This window comes from Doryrhamphus excisus, linkage group LG1 (genome assembly GCF_037039965.1).
Source record: "Doryrhamphus excisus strain RoL-2023G ecotype Guam linkage group LG1, RoL_Dexc_Guam_v1.1, whole genome shotgun sequence".
NCBI classification, from domain to species: Eukaryota; Metazoa; Chordata; class Actinopteri; order Syngnathiformes; family Syngnathidae; genus Doryrhamphus; species Doryrhamphus excisus.
The window spans coordinates 2,944,603-2,972,037 of record NC_136357.1 but is presented as its reverse complement, the minus strand read 5'-3'; the positions used below and the strand labels follow the sequence as shown (position 1 = coordinate 2,972,037).

Below are 27,435 nucleotides of genomic sequence, written 5' to 3'. Positions count from 1 at the left end.
AACTGCTTGCTATTTTTATGAGGAGACTGGTTATTTTGTGATGGGGCAGAATTGTTTCTTTTATAGCATCAACTATAACTGTGAAAATAAAAACACAACAAACCAGTTTTTTGCAAGATCTTCAGGGAGATGTATAAAGTATAAAAACAAGTTAGGGTCCAGACACCTATTAACGTGAAACCATGACGGGCCAAAACTAGTGTAGCCTCTCTTAGGGAACGTAAAAGCTGTTCTTCCATAGTGTTGGGAAATTATTAGTGTTATTAACCAAACAAGGCTTGTCGGAGCCTCTCCCTTTTTACATTGAATCACTGTTTCCAATCCAAACAATCGTTCCTGAGCACGATCACGCTACTGTGGAAAATTGGTTATGGTAACAGCGACATCTGGGCAACCCATGTGAGACTTGAGACTGACTTCCATTGGTCCTGTTTAGTGGGGTTTATGGACATGTTTTCATTGTGTTTGAGTTATGCTGCTAATGTCTTAGAAATTTGTCTTGGTCTGGTAAGCCTGCCCTGTCTTGAACTTTGAACCATGTTCTTGTGTTCTCCCAGCAGCATGATGGTGTATTTCGGTTAGAAATGTGGAGTTGGCATGTTCTCCCCATGCGTGATATTCTAAAAACATCCATCTTAGGTTAATTGGCAACTCTAAATTGTCCATAGGTATGAATGTGAGTGTGGATGGTTGGCTGGCGACCACTTCCGCCTCTCGCCCAAAGACAGCTGGGATAGGCTCCAGCATATCCGCAACCCTAGTGAGGATAAGCGGCATAGAAAATAGATGGAAGGATGGATGTTTTATTTTTAAAAAATCATAAAAAATACATGCATTCCTACCTTAGGCAAGTGTGTGATGTAAGCTGGCTCAGATTGACTGTTAGTCGAGTGCTGGCAGCAGCTCCTGTGACTATTCACTGCATGTGTTCTCTACTAAAGCCATTGAAGTGCATTGAGTCCCTCCTTAGTAGAATCGAGAAGTATTCTACACTGGTCTCGAGATGTCAGTGATATTATATTGATGAGAAAATAGCCCCCAGGTGAGTCTATCTTATCTTATTTATGTCTAAGACGGCTTACTTTCTGTCTTTATTTCTAAAATATTGGGTCATACAAGGGTAAAGGTGACAGTAGTCACATCATTTCGTGTTCTTATAAAGCTACAAAGAATTTTGTTTTCTGATTCTGTTTATATTCTGTGTTTTTTATGCTCTAACTATTGAATCCTACTAAATTCACTTATCACGCTTTGGCCTGGAACCAATTAACCGCGATAAACGAGGGATAACTGTATTTTAAAGTCTTCCTCAGAAAGCAGAGAAGAAAAAAAGACAGAAAACGGATAAATAATGAATTACTGATGGAGTCTGGGGCTGCACGGTGGTAAAAGTGGTTAGCACGCAGGCCTCACAGCTTGGAAACCCGAGTTCAATTCCACCCTCGGCCATCTCTGTGTGGAGTTTGCATGTTCTTCCCGTGCATGCAGGTTTTCTCCGGGTACTCCGGTTTTCTCCCATATTCCAAAAACATGCTAGGTTAATTGGCGACTCCAAATTGTCCATAGGTATGAATGTGAGTGTGAATGGTTGTTTGTCTATATGTGCCCTGTGATTGGCTGGCAACAGACAGCTTGGCTCCAGCATTGTGTTTTTGCTTGAACAGTATGTGTACATATGGTGATAGTGTGTATAGGCTTAGGGCAAGTTATGACATTGAACTAGAATAGGGATATTTTCTGTGATGCCTTGTGGCTATTGAGTCATTTGACATGGGAATAAACGCTAACTGTACTCTCCCACCACAAGTGAAAAGCAGATGTTAATGGGTTTGGTCCACTGTTGTCAAAAACAAAAACTCACCATTTTCACACCTCTTGCCCGTATAGCCAGCCAGACAGGCACAACGATACGCATAAGAGGTATCGAGGATGCAAGTTCCATCGTGTAGGCAAGGAGAGGAGCTGCAAGCTGCCGGAAAACAGATATATTATCAGACTACATTAAATAATGTGTTCATTTAAATGAGTCACAATTGACAATAGAAAGCCTGTTATGTTAGGAAAGGAGCCGCACTCAAAATTGGCACCATTTCAATGTCATTTTCACTTTCCAGTTATAATGTGCGGGCATGTCTAGAAAGACACAAAGCTCCGTTTATGAGATCTGGCTTTGCCGCCGCTACACGTGTGTCTGATTGTGAGCCAAAACAAGGACACATTGAGGGAAAAAAAAAAAGTCAAGCTGGCAGCATGGTATGGAAATACTACATTTGGGCTTTTAAAGGGTTGCCCACAGGCTCCGACATAAACTACGTCAGCCGTGTCCTATTACGGGATAATTTGTGCCTGAACAAGCTAGTGGCCGTTTGATGTGCTTCTTAATGACGCCCTTTAGTTAAACTTAATTTGATGCATGGATGTGCGGAATTATTTACCTGTTGGACAACACACCATGATCCCTGGCCCTCAGGAGGCTCAGGGATCAGATGGATCTTTGGGATGTCAAACATCAGCAACCCATACTATGAACAGGCTGGTTACCATGTGGAGCTTATTTGACATGGTGCATATTTTGAAACACATATGCTAGGACTATGTCAAAAAGCCATAGCATTTCAGTATGTGGAATCAAACTATGGAATGGATTGAGTAAGGAAATCAAACAATGCACAACGATGAGCCAATTCAAGAAACAATACAAGCAGTTGATGTTTGCTAAATACAAGGATGAAGAGTCTTGAACCAGTCATGATGTGCTATATATATCACTATATTGACACTTACTATGGTACCCATTATGGCATTGGATGCTCATATCACCTCGTACTTTGGTATGTGACAAAAAATTATTAAAAAAAAAAAAAAAATTAAAAAAAAACATTTTTTTTATTAAAATTTTGTAATTTTTTTTTAAACTTGAAAAAAATGAAAAAACAATAAAAAAACTTCAACTATATTAGGAAAGCAGGAAGTGAACAAATGTAACAGTTACCGATTGTAAAAGTACCAGAAAAAGTACCAAAAAGTACCTTCCGAGGCCGGCACGGCGGTCTAGTGGTTAGCACGCAGACCTCACAGCTAGGAGACCAGGGTTCAATTCCACCCTCGGCCACCTCTGTGTGGAGTTTGCATGTTCTCCCCGTGCATGCGTGGGTTTTCTCCGAGTACTCCGGTTTCTTCCCACATTACAAAAAGGCTAATTGCCGACTTCAAATTGTCCATAGGTATGAATGTGAGTGTGAATGGTTGGACATGTGGAACTGTGAACTGATTATGTGATGCATTCAATTGTAATCTGATGCATGTTCAAATGAAATAAAACCATTACCATTTTTCTCAAGATATAGTCTTATAGAAATAGTCATGGTACAGCTTGTATAGCGGTACATAGTTACTATCCACTCAAAATCAGTCAACACACGGCCGTTATTATGCCTACAGTCAAGCATGGCGGTGACGGAATCATGGACTGGGGCTGCATTAGTGCACAGCGAAGCTGCCATTCTCTGAGGGAAACATGAATTCCAACATGTTCTGTGACATTCTCGAGCACATCATGACCCCCCACCCCCTCCGTTTGGAAAGGAAAGTGGACCTCATGGCAGTTTTTTTCAGCAACACAACTCTCAAGATGACATCTGCCTACAGCAGAGGCTGAAGGTGATGGTGCGGCCGAGTATGTGTCCTCCAGACCTGAACCCAATGGAGCAGCTGCTGGAGGGGCGTATGGGGGTCTGTTGAACAGGATTTCAGTAACAATCTATTCTGAATTCAATGCCCAAGTGAATTAAGGCAGTGCTTGATAACAATAATACTCACATTAGTGTTGATACTTTGGCCTATAATGGCTGCATGCTGAGTTATTTTCGGAACAAAATTTCCATTCAATAGCATTTAAAAAGTGTGTTGTTCTGCAGTTGTAGGATGCACGCGTATACACACACAAGACATACCTGAGCTCTCCTGGAATGTAGCAAAGAAACCATCAAAATTCTTGTACCCATCCGACTCGAAAAGAATGTGTAGGCTGTTTCCAGAACTCTGAATGGGAGCAGCTCTGTTGTTTCCACACAACCGAGCTATAACACGAGAGTTGATGCTGTTGCCGTCTCGGACTTCCACATAGTCATAGCGACAAGAAGGATGCGACTCCAAACTTAACATCATGAACCTGAAAAGCAGGAAAACAAAGAACCCAACAACTTAGAAACTGCAATGATCAAGTTCTCCTGTTTTTTTGAACGCACCTGTGTTATCTGGCAGCACCGCACCAGCTGCCATCAGTTCTGACGCTTTCACACCAGTCAGAAAGAAACCAGGCAATGAACAGTAATGAATGACAGTGATTACTCTAACAGCTGCTGAGTGTGACTGGCAACGCTAATTTATGTTTTGCTGCTGTGAGTCGGATGTGCCTTACTCTTTACATGACACAAAACAATGACTATTCCAATTGTATTCTATTCCTGTACGGTCATTCTTTCTTTTTCATGATGACATACAAGACCCTGTGGAAAACTGTGCCTTTAGGAACGCTTATAGGAAAGCTTTAGGAACTTTATCACCCTGAAAATTACAAGAATATGTATCATTAACACTGCTTGTGTACCCATTAAATGGGAAGAATGCAGTCATAAATACTACTCCACTTGTGTGATTGATGATAATTACTGCTGATAAACAGAAACACCGCTCCAGTCTGGATAAACTTCTTAATTACATCTGATCAGCGGCTGTTAAATGTCTATAAAACTTGGACAGTAAATTCCAAATACTGTACATTTCCTGACAGTTTGTTGTTGATGGTGGTGATGTGAATAAGGGCGCATAAGTGGTGAAAACATTTAACCTTGGTTAGAGTCATTCATTTATTCCAGAAGGTCTGACTCTAACCAAAACGGATGTTAACCAAATCAATTTTACCCAATGCATCCCTATTATTCATCAATTGTATGCATGTCAAAATATAATTAAGAAATAATAAAAATGTAGGGCTGCATGGTGGTATAGTGGTGAGCGTGCATGCCTCACAGCTAAGGGACCCAAGTTCGATTCCACTCTCGGCCATATCGTTGTTGAGTTTGCATGTCCTCCCCGTGCATGCGTAGGTTTTCTCCGGGTACTCCGGTTTCCTCCCACATTCCAAAAACATGCTACGTTAATTAGCAACTCCAAATTGTCCATAGGTATGAATGTGAGTGTGAATGGTTGTTTGTCTATATGTGCCCTGTGATTGGCTGGCCACCAGTCCAGGGTGTACCCGGCTGGGATAGGTTCCAGCAAAAAAATTTGCACTGCAATCAAGGCTTTCCTGAACCCTGCTTGTAAGCGTTGCTAGGGGTGAAAAAGCATCCATCAAGATGAAATGAGTTAAAAGTTATAAGTCAGGAGAGACTAACAGTCTTGCACTCCCATCTACTGAAAGCTAACTGGCCAGAAAATAGGACTGTGCAGACCTCACCCATGAGTTTGCTGAAAAAAGACCCATTAGTGGGTATCCAAATAGCTTCTTAATGGAAGAACTTGCACTAAGGAAAACCTGTTCTTTTTCATGTTTTATAACGACTATTGAGTAGAATCTTTGGATAATTATGAGATTATGATTTATCATACAGTTGATGCAGAGTTGTAACAATGAAACTTGTTTACATGTGTTTTAAAAGTATCAGTATTTGTATCATTAGAGTATCCTGCACATCACTTCTAGTTAGTCTTGTGTAGAAGTACAGTATATTAGGATTATTAGGAACAAGGATTTGGCTACACACCATTCATAACTCAAATAATACAAATACAAAATAAGCCTGTTATTAATTTGTAGGCTGTCTTTTCAAAAGTAGCTTCATTTCATTTTGGTTCAGTACGTCGTGTGCCATGAAAGACTGATAACTGTTCATTAATTATCTCACACGGCCTTTGAAATCCCTGCATGCCTCATTTAACTCAGTAAAGATCAACACGGAGCCTTAAGCTCATTGTTAAAAGGGCTCTGAATCATGTATTAACGTTTAACATTCATCAAAACCATTCCTCAGTTTACATGTAACTGTATTTAATCCGCCAAAACCTGCACAAATACTTGACTATGAAAAAAAAAACTGGATGCGTAATGGAGAAAACGACAGACTCGGGAGGTTATCACTGAGCCGGAAAGTCATTAGGGAAAAAAAAAAAAAAAAGTTTCCAAACTTTGCTGTAGATTTGCCATCATTAGCGACACGCATACTGTTGAGCAGACATTTAATCCATCATCAGCTATGAATCACTATTGCAGATGGGGCGATGAATATTTCAAGGTAGGGTGTAATACCAGATGAGAAGCATCGTATTAATAACACCCGGTGGTTATGGGGTTATGAACGAGTTCCGTTTCTACGACGCGCTGTAAGTCAAATTGAAGTGGAAGTCGGAAGTCGTGCTTAAATTAACAGCTAAGTCACTGACAAATACGGTGGCAACTTAGCTAGTTATGTGTAATGTTTGTGATTTTCGATGTGAACATGACAGTCCTGACTGTCCTGTGAGCAGAAGATCGGACTTTGCTGATGTTTTTAATAAAACTGGACTTGTGAATGGCGTATAGAAGGGTTTAGATTCTGTTCCACAGATGGCGCTAATGCACATGAAATCTGCTTGCCAACCGCCAATAAACAACAAAAGAAGAAAAACACCACGAAGAAGAACGCAGTCTGACAACTTTCCGATTGAGCGGGTACAAGATACCTCAATCGGATTGGGGAAAGGAATATTCCACCCCTGGGAATCCGATTATATATTCATTCGGATTGGCACTTTTTTTTCGGAATGAGGTGTATACAAAGGTTACATTCTTTCCGCAAATAACCTGAATGGAATTGGAATACAGTAAAGTCTCGTTATATCGATATTCTCGGGAGTCGGAAAAAATACCGATATAACCGGACTATCCATATATCCGATCCTGCGCCGAACTGCATTAAAAGTGAGCGGATCTTTGATATGGCATGTAATTTTCTCCTTGAGTTCATGGATTGCGTATCTAGCATGCTTTTGTACTACAATACATTTTGTACTACAGTAAATAAAAATAAACTTACACTGTAGTGATTACCGGTTACCGGGACATAATTCACCCCGGAACATAATTCACCCCGGAACTATCGATAGGGAAGGTGTTGCCACCCGGAGGGGTAGGCGCGAGGGACGGGTGTTTTCCGCTGTGTGTGCTGCACTCTGGTGGTGGAAGTGTGAAAAATAAAGTTGACTGGAAGCAGCCGTTCGCCGTGTTCTTTTTTGGTATTGAAATCCTTAAGCAAAGATTGATTTAAGCTGCTTTTGTATCGATATAAGCAGACCAAATTGGCTGGCGGGAGATGAAAAGGGCATCCTAGTAACCGGATTATCATAATAACCGTGTATCGTACTAACGGAGCTAATTATATCATAAAAGACTAGAAATTTGCCAGGAAATGAAAATAGTATCGTAATAAGTAGTAATTCATTTTAACCGATATCGATATAACGAGACTTTACTGTATTCGGGTCCATGTAAACGTGGCTATTGATGTGTCAGAAAGTCTCAAGTATTAATGTCTAGTGATCATAAAGTCTAGTATATGCAAAGACTTGAGTACAATCCCACCTGAGTTCTATCGTAAACGGCTGGTCCACCTGTATCGTCCACTCACAGCGAGCATTGTTTGGGTAGCTCTCCAGCACCAAGTGGCCTTGACGTTTGTGGATCACCCCACCACACTCTGTAGGGTGCAACAGAAAGAAATTGCTTAGAGTCTTTTAATTACAGCTTAACTACTACAGTATGATGGTCTATAGTCTGCGGTTTTGGCTCCCCATGCAACAAACAGTTGTATTTGTTTTTGTTTCCAATTGTTGAATGGGTATCCACAGTATTGACTGTCTCTCTGTGTCAGCTCTTAATAGAAAGCCCCCTAGGCATGGCATTGGTCCAAGTCGGCATTGTTATCCAGGATGTAGACTGATCCACAGGCAAGGAAAGGGCATTGACTTCATCATATAGAAATGTAAAGTAGAACCATACAGTAAAGAAATGACTTCACTCACTCATGCAATCCCCACCAGACCATCCAGGACGGCACTCAGCACAGTACTGGCCCCTGACGAAGAAGTCATCTTTGGGGCCCCATGTTCCATTGTTGCACCGCTTACAGTTCTCGAATATGCTGCAACCTGTAATAAAACAACCACAGCATGTATGAACCGTCATTTTTACATAGCGATGACACCAGAAAGTGAGAAAAAAATTCTTAGAAGCTTTGAACGGTATTGGCGGTTTCTCGTCAATGCTTTTCTGAAGGGACTGTTTGCAGTTTAACTTAATTGAAATATTAATTTGTTGCTAATATACATAAAAATGCACAAAAAATTGGCATATTTTAGACATAGTTGTAGGTTGTAAGTGATGATAAACAGCAATTAATTATTTGAAAACTGTGATAAACTAATTCCATCCCAGCCATTTTTCAAAAGCCATCCCTCTCGGTACCAGACATTTTTTATTAACATAGAATATAGGTAAGTTTCAACTAATATCAGTTCTTTTGTGAAAGGATACTGTATATTTGAAGCATAACTTTTAGTTTGACACAAATTTACCCATTTATATTGAGCCAAAATATGAATGAAAATATGAAATATGATTTTTTATTTTTTTATAGCTATAAACACCATAAAGTATTACAATTACCATATTTTCTTGACTATAAGTCACTCCGGAGTATAAGTCCCACAAGGCCAAAAATTCATTATTAGGTAGAAATAATGCGGGTAACCAGTACCAGTTATTTTACAAACTACTTGACCAAAACAGACATTACGTCCTCTTGGAAGGCAAGTTCTAACAATAAAAAAATAGAGAACAGGCTGAATAGGTGTAAGATATGCTAACACAATGGTTATTCAGCTACACAAAAAATAAACATGAACAGAAAAGGTGTCCAGTGTTTATGTAACATAAACAGTTTTTGTCGCTCTGGAGTATAAGTCGCAGGACCAGCCAACCTATAAAAAAAAGTGTCCGGAAAATACGGTAGATTTTTCTCATTTGCAACTAAACTGTGATCTGTAGTCCACAAATGGCCCTGTGCTGCACTTTGAACATCCCTCCCTACATCATTCCTTTGAATAAACGCTGTTAAACTCATTACAATCACCTTCCACTGCGACGTAATGCTGAAACATTTTGCTAGTCCTTTAAATAGAAATGTGGTGAAAACCCCCCCTGAAACAGTTTCCTGAGAGGATGGATTTTCACTCAAGTGGTTTGTTGGTCAAGGTCAAAATATCAAATGTGAATTTAAACAGCAAATGTGGACACACAGGGATTTATGACTGTACACGTCCCTTGTGAGCATGTTTGGGGGCTTTACAGTTAAAAAAAAAAAAAGGTAGTTGTATCCATCTTAATTCTAAACATCTGTTTTCCCCTATAAAAGCTAGTGCATTCATGCTATGTAAAAAAACACAAAAAACAAAAAAAACATTACATTCTTCTGTAAGAAAATGGTATTTCATAAAACAACATGAAGAGAAAATCAGGTTTAGCTGCAAAGTGAAACATGTGTGCAGACATGACAGGTATGGTCAGCATTGTTAGACGTAAACACCATGACTCCCATGAGACACTGTGAAGATTTATAAGTTAAGCAATGTTATGATGTGAGTTTGGCCTGGAAACAAATTAGATCAGACATAATGGAGTTGTTTTTCAGGTTTTCCATCACACTTATTTGTCTCTCTACGGTGCAGAGGGCAGACAAGGAGGCAGACAGCTCTTGGTGATGGGCCAAGAACATGGCAGGCAGTACTGAAAGACTCACCTCCAGGATGAAACTGACTAAGATCAACATAGCCTCACCGTCTATCATTTTTGTGTATAAAAACATGCCACTCAGCTGGTCATGATACATTGACTTTTAAGGTTTGGTTGTTTGCAATGTATGTATTAATGCTACTGAATAGTCCAAAAAAAGTGTTTTCAATGATGTAGAAATAGTCAAAATGTATTTGTAGCTGTTAGAATAAAATGTAGATAGAATGAATATAATATTAGTTATCACCGTTATATCCATTTGCTTAGACAATAGAAAGTGTTTGAATGTGCTGAAGAAGAAATGTTCCCGTTACCCTGACCAGAGACCCCCAGCGACCCCCAGGTCCTGGAGGTGCCTGGATGTGCCAACAGCAACCCTGCAGATGTTCATGTTAATACTGCAAGAATGTGTCAAGATAAGAACTCATAAAACAATAAAAGTAATTACTCTCACATATACACACACACATGGACAAACATAGACAGAGTACCAGCTGTCTTCGGGCGAGAGGCGGGGTACACCACAACCAGCCAATCACAGGGCACATATAGACAAACAACCATTCACACTCACATTCATACCTATGGACAATTTGGAGTCGCCAATTAACCTAGCATGTTTTTGGAATGTGGGGGGAAACCGGAGTACCCGGAGAAAACATGAGAAAACATGCAAACTCCACACATGGAATTAAACCCTGGTCTCCTAGCTGTGAGCGCTAACCACTCAACCACCGTGCAGCTTCATGGAACAAGAACTTCCATGCAAAACATTGACTTTATCAACGAATGACGTACCAGGATGGATGATGCAGGGGTCGCACTCGTTGATGGCGTTGCGGCAGCAGGGCACGGAATAGCCCACTGAAGTCCCCTGCAGGGGGCATTTGCAGCGGATCACGTCGTACTCACAGCAGCCCGTACACATAGCGTTCCACTCTGGTCCTGGGCAGTGGTTGTACAAATACCTGTAATCTAAATAAGATAATACTTTAGTCCAGGGGTCTCAAACTCAATTTAACTGGGGGCCACTGGAGCTAGGGTCTGAGCAAGGCTGGGCTGCATCAGGTTTTCCAAAAAAAAACAAAAACGCATTTATTAAAAACAGAAAAATATACAAACTTTTTCAGTGCTTTGATTCCGATTTTCTACAAGAAAAGCTCTGATAAAACATTCCACTGTTCTCAAATATCTTACTTTTTATTTTTCTGCACAAAATAAGATGAAAAATAAATAAACAAATCAAGAATAAAGAAAATCAATCAATCAGTAATAAATAAATATAATAATAATAATAATAAAATGGCAAATAATACAAACTTAAAAAACCACATATAGTTGGTGGGTAGACAAATTATTTTTTTCAGATTAAAATGAACAAAGCATTATTAGAGCCCTGTAGACATGACAAAACACGACTATAGTCACATTTATACTTGAGACACATGCTAACTCGCAAACTAGAGAGCTAGCGACCTAAACGGTAGCCTTCAAGTTATTTCCTTTAAACTTAAATAGCCAACAAACTTACCACTTCCACACGGATAGGGAGGATAACAGTTATTTAACCTTTAACATGAACATTAATCAAATGTAATAATTTTTTCTGGGTACATGATACCATACAGCATCTATATCAAACTAGTGTCCTGCGGGCCACATTTGGCCCGCGGGCCGCGTGTTTGAGTCCCCTGCTTTAGTCTGACTGGAGTAATTTTTTTTTGTTGGGAAAAAATATTTACATAAGAATTGTGTAGAGAAATAGAGAGGAAAATAATCAGGCGTGACAAGGAGGAAAGATGTGATATTTGCGTGAGCAGACTTGCTTTAATGTCCGCAGAGGGATGCAGTGTTTACTTGTCCTGTGTTTATGCGAACGGCTGCCTACTGGTGCTCTGGTTATTTCTACAACCATATGGCCTCTAGCGTCTCTCACAGAGGGTTACCATCTCAGTGTGTTTGCATTCTGCTGTGCATCAAACACAATTAATCAAGCAACAGGCAGCAAAAGGGAAAGTCAACACAAGAGACAGAGTTTATTGGGTTGGGGGTTGAGGGACGCATTTAAGGTACGTTGAGCATTTTTGTGTGATTATGTATTTGTGAAATTCGGTGCTGAAACTGACAAGTGGAATTTTCCGTGTGGCAGAAGAAGGATGAACAGATGCAGCACTTTAAACTTGGCAGAGGGTTCCGCCAACATTTAGCTCATCATTTCAGCTCTGATATTACAATCATTTATATAATATAAACAGATGCTTCAAATGTTTTGGTCATTTTTTTACAGAAAAAAGCCATAATTAAGGGGTTGATCATTTTTGGTTTGAATTAATACATTGGTTTTCAATTACAGGGGATAGTAGGGTGAGGTGTTCTGCTCAGATTGACAGGTTATCAATAAAGACTCCTATGGAGGTTTTTAAATACACTTTACACTTACTTACTTCCTACAATTATTACACTTAGGGGGGGAAAGTGGGCTAATAAATTCACAATAAAAGCACAAATACTGCGGATTTTCGAAAACAACAGATGGAATGATACAGCACTCTACAAGAAGCAATGAAGTCTGTAAATAATTTTTTAAAAAATCCAAAAATTGTTACGATTATAATGATGAAAATGGTAATATTAATAATGATTATTCATTCATTCATTCATTTTCTGCCGCTTTTCCTCACGAGGGTCGCGGGGGTGCTGGAGCCTATCCCAGCTGTCTTTGGGCGAGAGGCGGGGTACACCAGCCAATCACAGGGCACATATAGACAAACAACCATTCACACTCACATTCATACCTACGGACAATTAGCATGTTTTTGGAATGTAGTAGGAAACCGGAGTACCCGGAGAAAACCCACACATGCACGGGGAGAACATGCAAACTCCACACAGAGATGGCCGAGGGTGGAATTGAACTCTGGTCTCCTAGCTGTGAGGTCTGCACGCTAACCACTCGTCCCCCGTGCTGCCCTAATGATGATTATAATAATGGTAATAATGATAAAGATTATTACAATAATGATAATAACAATAATATTACAATAATAATAACAAGGGAAAACAAGACTGTGGCATGAACATGATTATATCCTGCAAAAAGGGGTAGGCATTTATAAGCTTTTGCTTCAGCCTACTCCTTTTGGGCTTGTGATCAGATAGTTGAATACAAATGATGTAAGAAATGCACTGTAATATTTCATATATTTGTTCCATATATTGTTTCATATATTTGCCCCCCCAAAAAATAGGCTTCATACAGTTACCTTATGCTGGTTTATGTTTGTTCGACAGCTGGTGAAGTCATTTATTTGTTTTACAATGTGGGTACGGTTGAATTTGTACTTCAACCTTGAAAGCGTCACCAGTCTTTGACACCATCTGTCTGAGGTCTCAGGAATATATGATTAATGCCGCCCGTCATCCACGCCAAGCCCTTCGTACTTATTATCCAGGCTGTCACACTAACCAGTAGTTGCAGCTTCTTGTTGTGGCAACAAATGTAAACTCACCACGGCTTCATTTTTCTTTCTGTGCACTGGTGTCCTTGTGTTGTTCTATTATATTTAGAGTTGTCTGTTTCCCTTTGACCAAAAAAGGCAAACTCATGCTTTCTGTCCAGATGGTCATTTTTGGAGGATCTGCATTAGCGAACCACAAACATGCATGTCTGGGCGGGCAGGGCATCACAAAACTACATAATAGCGTCCAACACAACCAGATCTTGTTGACAATTTTAACACATGCTAGAATGAAACCATTCTGCAGAAGAAAGGAAAAATATGCTATTAAACCAGGAGGACATGATGTATTGTACAGTGGAATCAAACTATGGAATGGATTGAGTAAGACCCTCAAATGATAAGCCAATTCAAGAAACAATACAAGCAGTTGATGTTTGCTAAATACAAGGATGAAGAGTCTTGAACCAGTCATGATGTGCTATATATAACACTATATTGACACCTCGTACTTCGGTACGTGACAAAAAAAAAACTAAAAAAAAAAATTTAAATATATATTAGGAAAGCAGGAAGTGAACAAATGTAACAGTTAACAGGATTTAATAAGCTTTGCTTCTTCCTACTCCTTTTGGACATGTGGAACTGTGAACTGATTATGTGATGCATTCAATTGTAATCGGATGCATGTTCAAATGAAATAAAACCATTACAGTCAATTCCAATTTTGTAGCTCATATTTCACCTGTATCTGATTTTTATATGTCCATGTGAACAGTACGATTCAATGTCACCATTCGATGTCGATTATGACCTTGACTCATTAGCAATCATGAGGATGGTGAAAGTGAAGACAGATTTGCCTCCTCCCTTTTCCTCCCTCCTCTTTGCGAAAAGACACTCCTCCAGAAGAGTCTAAAAGGTGAATTATGGGACATAAACATGAAAGAAAAAGAAGATTTTTAAGAGCTAGTCTGGTAATGTCGTTAAAGAGAGATGCTTTCTGAACCCATATTCGGATGCTCAGGAATAAACGCTTTTTTTCACTTGGTTGTCATACAAAAGATTTGGGTTTGTTTATTCGTAGGATTACAGGAATTCCGGCAAAACTTTGTCAAACTCATCACCTTTTAGGGCAAATTTGTAAAATAAATGGAGCCCTTTGAGTTGAAATAAAACTATTAATTCAAGCTCAGAATGCAAAAGGTACTTTGTTTAATTTTAAAGTCTAATTTAGTGATGCACTATATTTTGACTGCTATTAGCATAAAAATGACATATCAGATTATATTGGTGTTAGTTTTCTGCCAATATTCATATCAGGTGTGACCTCAGTATGCCCGTGGTTTGAAATGATTTTGCTACTACTGTTTTAGTTTTTGCATGTATTAATGTAGGATTTAATAAGTTGCAAAGCAGTTGCACATCATGCCAAACAGGAAACAGAAAGGCAAAAAAACAGGAAACGATGTGAAAACTGAAGAAAACCAAAACTACAGTCCACACGCCATAAAATGCTGGTTATGTAACAATGAAGTATGGTGTCTTTCTTCAATACTTGGAATTGTGTGTTATGATTTTGTAGTTTTTACTTTGGAAATGCATTCAGTGGCATCAAACCAGAAGAAGCATAATGTGTTCAGTTCAGTTAATTAGTTAATAAAGGGAGGAGATGCTGCCTTTATCTGTATTGGTTGGTATCGGTAATGACCAACATTGGAAATCGGTAAGAAAGCCAATATTGAGCATCTCTACTCTTATGTAGGTTTAGACATCGAGTCTTGAGCATCAATGTGATTTGATGGTCACATCAAAAACCGGAAGAACTTGGACTTGGACTTCCTCAAAGCAATCAGAATCACGTTGACAAGGTTTGACCCGACACAAAATAAGGCCACATGCATTCAGCTATCATTAACTAACTACGGGTGCTACACTGACCTGACTAAATTAACATTTAGCATCACTTCAGCTGACATGAATAAACATGGACTTATAATAGAAATAGGATGAAGTTGACCTAATTGTTCTCAGTGTCCTTGGGGTGAAGGAAAACAGGCAGGACTGTTGTGTTTAAACCGGATTCTAACTAGCGACCTTTGGTCCATATAATAGGATGTTGTTATTTCTTTAAGGTGTCATTCCATATTATTATTGTTAGTAATTATTGGACCCAGTCGTGGTCACACAGTGGACTGCACTGTTCGTTGCAGATCCAAAATCATATGGAACGGTATCTCAAAACCGTATTCAACACAACAGTGAGGTCATTTTTGGCCATTTAGGCCATTGTGTTACGTCTTCTTCTTTCTCTTTGGGTTTTTCCCTTCAGGGGTCACCATCAAATCAAATCAATCTCCTCCATCCAATCTGCCCTCATGTCCTCCTCTTTGGTCTTCCTCTATACATCTTACCTGGCAGCATCGTTCTACTTATATGAAGAGCTTGCAACCAAAAGGCGCTAAATCCATTTTGACTGATTTAGAGAAAATCAATGATTTTTAGCTACGCACATATCAATCTATTTGGTCATCAAGTCTATATTGCAAATGAAAGAGCTATCAATATAGGTCATAAAAATGCATGCTATAAAAATCCTGCACACACCATGTATTTTATATCTTTTTTTAATTTTTTTTTTTTTTCGGATTTAGCGCCTTTTGGCTGAAATAAATTTGAAGTCACCTTTAACTTCTTCAATGGCATTGTTGTAAAAGAATGTAAATAATTAAGAATTAAAATAATTACAACACAGAAGCCATTCTCAACATACAGTACAAAATAATTATTATTAATTAAATTAATAAAAAAATTATTAAAAGCAGTGCTCATATTTGACTGCACCATGAAGGTGACAGTGACAAAAATCATCTCATTACAAACTCTTTACATTGTATGTTTTTTAGTGCAAGTAAAATAATGTTTCTCATGAAAGTTGGAGGTGTCAAGGTAGAGAACATGCCTTTTATGGCGTAAAAAAAAACTTCCATGTTACAGAATACTGTAAAAACACAATTTGTGTTCTCCTGAATTGCATAACATACTGTAACTATCATACGTGTACTTAATGTACACAAACAAAACAGGATGCACACTGATACTGGCTTTCTGTATGTGCAGTACCAATTGTATTCTTCTCTCTGCTTGGTCAGATTATCAATAGATGGGAAACTTGGGCCAATCAGATTTAGCACCTTTTGGTTGAAATCTGAAATGGAAATAGCGCCTTTTGGTTGAAAGCATAAATTTCATATCACTTTTTTTCATATTTTTAAAAATGATTTCAAGACCAAACTATGTGATTTGGATACACATGACAGAGATCTATTAAACTCATGAAAAACATGCAACTTAGTGAAAATTGGATTTAGCGCCTTTTGGTTGCAAGCTCTTCATATATTCACTATCTCTCTTCTGGACATGTCCAAACCGTCTCAGTCTGGCCTCTCTGACTTTATCTCCAAAGCTTCTAACATGTAATGTACCTCTGATGTACTCGTTCCTGATCCTATCCATCCTGGTCACTCCCAATGAGAACCTCAGCATCCTCATCTCTACTACCTCCAGTTCTGCTTCTTTTCCTCGGAGGCACTGTCTCTAGACCAAACAACATCGCTGGTCTCACCACAGTTATGTAAGGCCATTGTGTTGTGTTTCATGTCAAATATGTTTCATAATTAGTCAGTGCCGGTCAGGACACATTCACATTGTTATGATATTTAGATGTGTTATGTTTTCATGCGTGTTCATTGACATGATACAAGCACTCCTGTGTACACGAGCCAGCTTGTATGTCACATATTGTAGTTGGTTGACTTCTCAGATAAACCCACTTCAGGGTACCCACTTGTCATTGACAACCTCACATTGTGTGTTCACTTTAAAAGTTACTGTTAACATATATTTTTTAATGCTTATAAATAATACTTTGTCCGACCTTTGTGTTCCCTAGAATCAGATAATTCTTATGGTTGTTTCCACTTTGGCTTGGCTGCAGAATATGCGTGTGTTGCTGCGGTTTTCGTAAGTGGTGTTTGCTTTTCCTCTTCCAGATGTTGGAAACTCCTGACAGGAATGTAAAAAAAAAAAGTAATAGAAATAGCAGTCACACTCTCCATCGATCCATGCGCCACGCAACACATGCATCCAATGAAAAGCAGTCAGCTGAACACTCAGCTTAGCTCAGCTGAACACTTTTGATGTAAATACAGACGATGACATCATCGCTAAACGTGCCAGGAAGCGGTCACGGAAATTGCCTGCTTTGCTCCATTATCGAGGTTGACCTAAAAGGCATTAAGTGTGGACATGGGGTCAAAAACCGATGACCCCTAACCTTTTTTCGTGGTCAGAAATGTTTCATTATGGGTTTTTTCAAGCGTTAAATCTGGTCCAGCTATAGACCAAATTATGCATGCATTGCAGTGAAATGTGTCTTCGTCCATATTTCCTTTGTAAGAAATATTCCAAAATATCTACATATAATTTATCCAAAAGGTTTTACACGCGTCCTCACAAGCCTGCATCCACTTTAAATCCGTCACTATTTACAAGCTTCCCTCTACTAAGCTAGAAAATTGGCTTTTGCATCAGATGACATTTATAAAAAATGAAAAAAAAAACAGCTATCGCTAGAATTACAGATTATTTGCATAAGTGAAGTATGTGCTCGCTGCTGTCTGTGGCATTTGCAGCAGTTATCAAATTTGACATTTTTTCCCTCAAAGCTCGGAACATTCCGCGTCCTACTTTGCATCACGGCTGTGTTATATCACTTATGGCGGATAAAGACAGCTGCATGTTAGCAATAGGGCAACATATTGATATTCACTGACGTTACTAATGTTGTTATTGGTTTCCGGTAATAGCTAATAAACTAATTAGTATTTCAAATGTTACAACGCTGTTATGGTTATAGACAGTGAAATTTACATCAGCCGCCTTCTCCAGGAAAAGTTCTGATATTTTGTTGTTGATCAATATAATTTGCAAATTTTCATTCATTCAACAGAAAAAAAAAAATCTTGCATTTGACAATGCTGAGCGCTAACCACTCAACCACCGTGCAGCCTTATATATTCATTCATTCATTCATTTTCTACCGCTTTTTCCTCACGAGGGTCGCGGGGGGTGCTGGGAGCCTATCCCAGCTGTCTTTGGGCGAGAGGCGGGGTACACCCTGCACGGGGAGAACATTCTCCCCGTGCATGTGTGGGTTTTCTCCGGGTACTCCGGTTTCCTCCCACATTCCAAAAACATGCTAGGTTAACTAGCAACTCCAAATTGTCCATAGGTATGAATGTGAGTGTGAATGGTTGTTTGTCTATATGTGCCCTGTAATTGGCTGGCTGGCAATCAGTCCAGGGTGTACCCCGCCTCTGGCCCAAAGACAGCTGGGATAGGCTCCAGCACCCCTGCGACCCTGGATGGATGGATGTTTGTGGGAGGAAGACATACACACACGGAAACGTCACACAGCAATGTTAATATTACATAATGAATTATGACATTATGATGAGCTGGGACTGATTGTCCTGTCGATACTGTCTCGCTTCCTGAACCCCACCAAGGTGCACCAAACCCAGCTACTTTTGGCATAACCCCTCACTCTGACATCTTTCCTTTTGTGCACGACTGATTGATAATTGCTGTAACAGGATATACAGTACATGGAATTTCTCTTTTGTGTCACAATTAAAAGGCTGCTCTTTTTCTTGCCAAGCACGTGACATTACGCAGTTACATTACACAGTACATATACATAATGAAATGATTTCCGCAAGACACAAAAAAAGTGCTTATTTTAGCCATGACGGATTGTGGAAAAATATTTTAAATAGGAGCTGAGAGTGTGTAGTGTACAGTTCTCTTTGCACAGTCTCCAGAGCAGCTGCCTGGTATTTTGAGGTCAGTGTGATTTAGCCATCATGGAAAAGGCAAAACTCCCGGGGGAACCTCTGTGGGCAGCGCACATCAGAGGGGCGGCTTATCCCACCGCTCATCCTGGAGATTGCCCTCAGTAAACTTCTCCCTGCTAGGAAACCACTAATGAAGTGTAATATCATTCACTCAGTTATGCGCTTTGATAAATGACATGTACAATATCTAAGCTATACAGTGAACGTGTATTGTGTTCTGAGTCCTGATTGGCTAACGGACTGTTAGACCATTGAATATCAATCTCCTCCATGCCTTCCTGTGCAGTGCAGCATGCGTTCGGCTTGCCAAAATTACATAAATGTTCGATCGCTAGCAGTGTGACTCTGAAGTGCCGTAAGTTTACAATTTTTATCCCCAAAAACATCCAGAATATTGACGAAATATTCTGCATTGTCAAAAGTGCCTGTTTTTGGCCCCAAAAGGCATAGGAGAAAGAATTGGGGGGTGTAGGACACCATTACGGAAGAAGGAAAAAATATGTTTTAAGAAGGATATAAAAACACTACAGTACGGCGGAACGGTCAGAGAGTGTAATATGTGTGAGTAACTTAATAATTTCTTGCGTCCAACCTTGTAAGTTAATCAAATAAATTCAACTTTTACTTTTTTGAGCATTTAAAAATGTTAATGTCTTTTTTTCTTTTGTTTTGTAGAAAAAAAATATCTGTCTGAAAAAAAGTGTATAAAGTGTATAGTGAGGGTTTTTACAGCCTTAAAAAGTTATAAATAATTAAGGCTACCTCATGGATTTCACTTATTACGTGTCATTTTGGGATCTATCCAATGCAATAAACGAGGTGTGTAATATTCTTTATGGCATGAATATTCTGCTATTGTAAAAACACAATACTAGAGATACAAGAGACATGAACAAAAATATTATGGGATAATATAAAAATTTATATATAAATATAAAATCTTTTTTTATATTTATTTATATATATTTATTTATATTTTATATATATAATTTTAAATATAAAATCAAAATAAATGTATATATAAATTTATTTATATATGTATATATAAATTTATATTTAAAAAAGTACAATAAATAAAAACATCTATTTGCAGCCGCTCCATAGAAAATATCCATCATCAGATAATTACACAAGATTATGCAACAAGCCGTCTCCAGAGTGACTCAGCTGACAGAAATGTCTGAAAGGGGAACTCTACTAATCACAGCCAGTCAACTAAGATGCCTTCACTGGCCAGCATGACTTCAGTGTTTATTGGCTGCTTGAGAATTTAGCAAAGACGAGTAAGAGGGCAGAAAAGTCTTTGGCGCAAAACATCACCGCAGTCAGCATAATCGATTCAAAACGTCTCTCTCTACTTCCTGTTGACAAGCACAAGCGATCGTTGAGGGTAAACACTGAGACTATTCCAAGAACTCCTTTTGACATCCAAAGAGAAATTGCTGAACAAATGAGGATCAGTGCCAAGTCTGAACACTATTAGGACTCACACTACCTGAAGGAATGTGTGGTAACAACATTTTTTTTTTTTTTTTTATCCAAGCGTGGATAAACAAGCTTTGTTTTTTATTTTCACAACATCATGAATGTATATTTTATATAAAGACAATAATACAGCATCATACCTCTCTTTCTATATCAACACAATAACAACAACATCTCAGTTTCTGTTAACAAAAGTGCTTTGTCATCTTCCAGACTACTTTTCTACCCTTAAGGGATTAAAAGATTGGATTAAGAGAAAAGGGAAAGATGTTGGCCTCTTGAGAACAAAAGAACCCCAACCAAAAGAAATGGGAGAACTAAACTTCTCTTACTGTACGGCCAGGATGTCCCTTGAGGTACGAAGATGAAGATGAGAAGGGAAATGAAGAGGAACCAGCCTTCCCTCCCACTGATAATTGCGCTGGTCCAGGGGATTGCGTGGGAGCCCCCATAGGTTTGCCCCAGCTGTAGTCCTGTATCGGCAAACAGCATGCTGTAGTCTGGAACTCTGTTTACTTTCTGAACTCGGCTGACATCACCATCTCAAACTCCTTTAATGCTTCCCGCCCCCTCCTTTCCAATTTTCTCTCTCTCTTTCTCACTTCTCTCTCAGTCTCTCTCTCTCTCGCTCACTATCTTGGGTTCAGGTTACAGTCCAGTCTTCCTAAAAAGTCTGCTCACTCCAGCTCCGGTACCACAAGTGTTGCTCTTGAATGAATGCAGCCTCCAGCCTTTTGTGCTAAAGTCATTGTGGTTGTCATTCACACACACACACACACACACACACTTCCACATGCAATAACTGCAAGTTGCACACTCTGCACCCAATCATGTGATGGAATTCACGTCTGGTGGACTACTTGAGTGTTTAAAAAAAAAAAACAATCTTAGTCAGTGTAATTCAAGTTCAGAGTATTCTGATACTGATAGCAGGTGTTAGAGTGCACCGTGTGCAACAAAGTGTCTTTGTTTTCTCCCGACATCGAGTGAGCGCTCTAATGTCGCTGAGGTCTGAAAGAAGTAATGATGAAATAGTACATAGAATATCAAAAGATCATTCAGCGTACCTGAGATGGGAGTTTGAGAGTCCCGAATGCAAAGTAATGGTAAGAAAAAGTGTGTTTTGTTATTTATTGTGCTATCTCTAGCTACAGACAACCATCAGGTGTCACATCACAGCTATAGTTACTTATATCCCTATATATATACATATATATGTATATCCACATTGTATCATAGTCACTTCATTGCACTACTGTACATATTACTGTTATTATATATTGTCACAGTCATACTGTACATACTGTTTATAATCTGTATAATCTACAATAGCCATACTATAGTCATTTATATTCTTGTATATATCCGCATATTTATTATAGTTTGTACGTAGAGCTGTCCATTTACAGCTCTATTCTATTTCTACATTAATTTACTTATAAATTTGCACTTCTGGTTGGATGCTAACTGCATTTTGTTTCCCTGTACAAGTGACATGAGCAATAACAATAAACTTTAATCTAATCTAATCATCAAAACATTTTGACTTTTTGTCTCCTCCAAGGTTGGTCATGCATGCTTACTTCATGGACGGTTAAGTCATTTACGTTTTTTTGTTTTTGATTTTTTTTTTTTTGCATGAGAGGCATAAAGAGGTGATGATGCAACTCCACATTAGAAGAGATCATGTTTAATGCAGTTTTAAGACGAAAAAAAAAAAACGGTGCATTTTATAAGAGCTCGGCATGCATCTCTCCCATAGAAGCCCATACCCATATGACCTGGAACCAAGAAAATACAACAAAATGTAGTGTCAAGAACTATGAACTGGTCTGGAACCCAAGATGCGGAGACAGGAAATACAACAAAAATGTTTCACAAAAAGAGTCCAGGGGTAGGGTTAGGGGTAGGGTTAGGATCCCGCCCAAGTATTTAAGGGTTAGGGTTTTAGGGATATTAGGGATATAGTAGGGATATTAGGGATATTAGGGATATATTAGGGATATTACACTACATATTACACACATAAAAGTGGGAAGCTGAGTCTGTGTTTATACTGTTGCGCAACTTTGGAAAGGTGTTTTGCTTCTTGAGTCAAATGTAAAAAAAATAATACAATTTTGTTCAGATTTTCATTGTTGAATGATTTTACTGTAACTGAGTATAGTAAGAAATACTGTATGTATTTTCAGTATGCAGCATCAGTGTTGTGCAGTGCTTGCTAGGTTTATGGTATTTGTGTACTCAGCAGTGCCTCAGCAGCCATGAACTTCACTGCACATCACAGCTATGCACATATACAGTACATTATGTGTGCATATGTTGGTAGAACATAAAACAGGACGATGGAAATAATCAAAATATAGTGGGGGGTCAAGTAAATATTGTAGTTTCACCATGACATCCACCTTTCACCACCCTTCTACTGTTTGTCCAGATGCACAAGAGTTTATTATGCAAAACCCAAATCTTTCAGCGTTGCAGCTTGTGTAATCTGTCAAAAGAGTACATGTTTTCCTAGAAAATGTATATCATCATTGATTTTTGATTGAGCATAACTTTGCGTAATTGTAACCTGAAGTATTTGTTGAAACAAATACAAATGGCATCAAGTCAGCAAATTGCTTATTTATATGAACTGATTGTTTTCTAACTTTCAGTGCATAGAGAACCTCGAGGAGGCAAATGACGTCCCCACCAAAAGTACTTCAGATCATTCGTTGATTGTGTCACGGATGCCTGCTGTTCCAACTTGACCACACTGTTAGTTTGGTCACCTTGCCAGGCAAATACACGCCCGCTAATTCATCCATCATGTTACTGTAGCCGTGGAAGGGAAACAATTTCCCATGACCCGCAGATCAGTTTCATCCTGAGCAGCTTGACTGAGCTTGTTGAGGTCTTTTGTTGAAACATGTCAGTTGGCACCGAGGTGGCTACGTGGCTGGTCAAAGAGGATAGGGAGTCTGGCCAAGGCACACAGTAAAATTTCATTACCTTGTTAAAAAAGTGAATGAGTTATCCAAGAAAAATTACACGACAAGCAAGCAAGTTTAAAGGATTCCACTATACCAGGGGTGGGCAAATATTTTGATATGTGGGCTGCATTGAGTACACACAACAAAATTATCCAGGGGGCCAGAACATATATTTAACACACACTATTTTATGCTTATAATTTTCCTTGAATTATTTGTCTAATTTTATCTGTAAATGTGTTGTACTATCACCTGTATGTTTTAATGTCCCTCATTAATGTGTTCCAGAAAGGCTGACTCTAACCAAAACAGACTCTAACCAAATAAATGTTTCCCATTCATAAATGTGCATATAAATATATACTTTTACAAAAATACTAGCAACTGGCGGGCCGGATTCAAACACTTGGTGGGCTTCATGTGGCCCCCGGACCGTAGTTTGCCCACCCCTGCACTATACAGTGGAATCTTGGTTAGCGTCATTAATGTGTTCCAGAAAGGCTGACTCTAACCAAAACGGACTCTAACCAGATAAATGTTTCCCATTCATAAATGTGCATATAAATACATACTTTTACAAAAATACTAGCAACTGGCGGGCCGGATTCAAATGCTTGGTGGGCCACATGTGGCCCCCAGACCGTAGTTTGCCCACCCCTGCACTATTCAGTGGAATCTTGGTTAGCGTCATTAATGTGTTCCAGAAAGGCTGACTCTAACCAAAACGGACTCTAACCAGATAAATGTTTCCCATTCATAAATGTGCATATAAATATATACTTTTACAAAAATACTAGCAACTGGCGGGCCGGATTCAAACGCTTGGTGGGCCTCATGTGGCCCCCAGACCGTAGTTTGCCCACCCCTGCACTATACAGTGGAATCTTGGTTAGCGTCATTAATGTGTTCCAGAAAGGCTGACTCTAACCAAAACGGACTCTAACCAGATAAATGTTTCCCATTCATAAATGTGCATATAAATATATACTTTTACAAAAATACTAGCAACTGGCGGGCCGGATTCAAACACTTGGTGGGCCTCATGTGGCCCCCAGACCGTAGTTTGCCCACCCCTGCACTATACAGTGGAATCTTGGTTAGCGTCATTAATGTGTTCCAGAAAGGCTGACTCTAACCAAAACGGACTCTAACCAGATAAATGTTTCCCATTCATAAATGTGCATATAAATATATACTTTTACAAAAATACTAGCAACTGGCGGGCCGGATTCAAACGCTTGGTGGGCCTCATGTGGCCCCCAGACCGTAGTTTGCCCACCCCTGCACTATACAGTGAAATCTTGGTTAGCGTCATTAATGTGTTCCAGAAAGGCTGACTCTAACCAAAACGGACTCTAACCAGATAAATGTTTCCCATTCATAAATGTGCATATAAATATATACTTTTACAAAAATACTAGCAACTGGCGGGCCGGATTCAAACACTTGGTGGGCCTCATGTGGCCCCCAGACCGTAGTTTGCCCACCCCTGCACTATACGGTGAAATCTTGGTTAGCGTCATTAATGTGTTCCAGAAAGGCTGACTCTAACCAAAACAGACTCTAACCAAATAAATGTTTCCCATTCATAAATGTGCATATAAATATATACTTTTACAAAAATACTAGCAACTGGCGGGCCGGATTCAAACGCTTGGTGGGCCTCATGTGGCCTCCGGACCGTAGTTTGCCCACCCCTGCACTATACAGTGGAATCTTGGTTAGCGTTATTAATGTGTTCCAGAAAGGCTGACTCTAACCAAAACGGACTCTAACCAGATAAATGTTTCCCATTCATAAATGTGCATATAAATATATACTTTTACAAAAATACTAGCAACTGGCGGGCCGCATTCAAACGCTTGGTGGGCCTCATGTGGCCCCTGGACCGTAGTTTGCCCACCCCCTGCACTATGACTAGGCTGACTCTAACCAAAACGGACTCTAACCAAATAAATGTTTCCCATTCATAAATGTGCATATAAATTCATATAAATATTAAACACAGACAACCACCGTCCTGTTTTAGTGTTTCTCACCTCAATAATGTAATTCAAAATGGAGCCAAAGAATGTTGAAAGTGTATTTTGATAAAAAGGTGAGAAACACCCATCCGTCCATTTACTTATATTTGTGATAAAAATACATAAGAATGTATTAAAAACACAGCTGACCTTACACAGTGTATTAATAACACAACAAGACATGTGCCATATTGTACTTTTATTGAAATTGAATGCAAACCGAGGCAAAAAATTTTATGTTAACCAAAAAACACGGATGCTAACCAAGGTTCTACTGTATACACAATCCAAAAAAACATTATTGATGACATATACGCTTATCCTCAGACATGTCCACTTTTTGGCACAAATGTCCGTATTACCTCTTGAATTTTAGCTCATGTTTTTCTCTGTAGATCCTGACTCTTGACTTTAGTCCTTGGCTAGCATCTCACTCACTGTTCATGCGACCAAACCGGTGTCTTGAAAAATGATCACAGAATCATATCCTTCTCATTTCTATGGATACACTTTGAACAAAGAACAAACAAAGACCTTTTCCCTTGTGTGCACTTAGCTCAACCTGCTGTCTCCATCAGATGGAGAGTTGGAAACTCGGCGGTCAGGTGACAGGAAAGACAAAAGGCTGCAGCAGTTTTGGGTTGTTTTCCGTTTTTTTAAGTACTTGTTTGGGCACAGGATGCATGGTGGACGAGTGGGTACCGCGTAGGCCTCACAGCTTGGAGACCCGAGTTCAATTCCACCCTTGGCAATCTCTGTGTGGAGTTTGCATGTTCTCCGGGTACTCTGGTTTCCTCCCATATTTCAAAAACATGCTAGGTTAATTGGCGACTCCAAATTGTCCATAGGTATGAATGTGAGTGTGAATGGTTGTTTGTCTATATGTGCCCTGTGATTGGCTGGCCACCAGTCCAGCGGGTGTACCCCGCCTCTCGCCCGAAGACAGTTGGGATAGGCTCCAGCACCCCTTGCAACCATCATGAGGATAAGCGGTAGAAAATGAATGAATGAATGAGTTCTCCTCCTATTTTGTGTGGAAGTGGTAATTTTTTGGCTTCTTATTTTATCTTTCCCCACCCTCGGCCATCTCTGTGTGGAGTTTCCATGTTCTCCCCGTGCATGCGTGGGTTTTCTCCGGCTACTCCGGTTTCCTCCCACATTCCAAAAACATGCTAGGTTAATTTGCGACTCCAAATTGTCCGTCGGTATGAATGTGAGTGTGAATGGTTGTTTGACTATATGTGCCCTGTGATTGGCTGGCGACCCCCCTCTCGCCTGAAGATAGCTGGGATAGGCTCCAGCACCACCGTGACCCTCGTGATGATTAGTGGTAAAAATGAATGAATAGTTTGGGCACCATCTAAGCACAGACACCCATTTGGCACCAGTAAGAAGATATGGTCCAATTGCCATGACTCCCACTGACTTTAAATCCAACATTAAATCCATGCCTTAGTTCCAATGGAAATCTACAAATAGAGGAGAAACATGGTTGTGTTGCTCCATGATGTCATTCAGAAATGATCGGCCTTCACAGACATAATCAAGACCTCAGTGGAAAACAATCTAATAAATTTGGAACAGAGCAGCTGTTTAACCGCACAGGAAGTGCGTATCTTTTTGGCAAAATTGAGCTGATCCCCTGCGGTAAGGTTACTCCCTTGAAAAGAAAATACATAATCATCAAGGTCATATCCTCATCCTCTCCACCAAATTAATGATCGTAAATCTCGGATAAGTCAT

General features: G+C 39.4%; 1 protein-coding gene across 2 annotated transcripts in view; it reads right to left on the bottom strand.

Moving 5' to 3' along the window:
- pamr1b (peptidase domain containing associated with muscle regeneration 1b) overlaps positions 1–27,435 on the bottom strand; it is a 48,117-nt gene that overhangs the window by 10,252 nt on the left and 10,430 nt on the right. The window contains exons 1-6 of one of the 2 annotated variants that reach the window (XM_078793789.1): positions 21,023–21,464; positions 10,628–10,804; positions 8,062–8,187; positions 7,622–7,736; positions 3,954–4,171; positions 1,862–1,969 (exon numbers count right to left, since the gene is read on the bottom strand). In XM_078793789.1, coding sequence (XP_078649915.1) covers positions 1,862–1,969; positions 3,954–4,171; positions 7,622–7,736; positions 8,062–8,187; positions 10,628–10,804; positions 21,023–21,182 — 904 coding nt within the window. In that variant the 5' untranslated portion in view covers positions 21,183–21,464. Of the gene's footprint in view, positions 1–1,861; positions 1,970–3,953; positions 4,172–7,621; positions 7,737–8,061; positions 8,188–10,627; positions 10,805–21,022; positions 21,465–27,435 lie in introns of those variants that run through there. The other variant, XM_078793792.1, reaches the window with a different exon arrangement.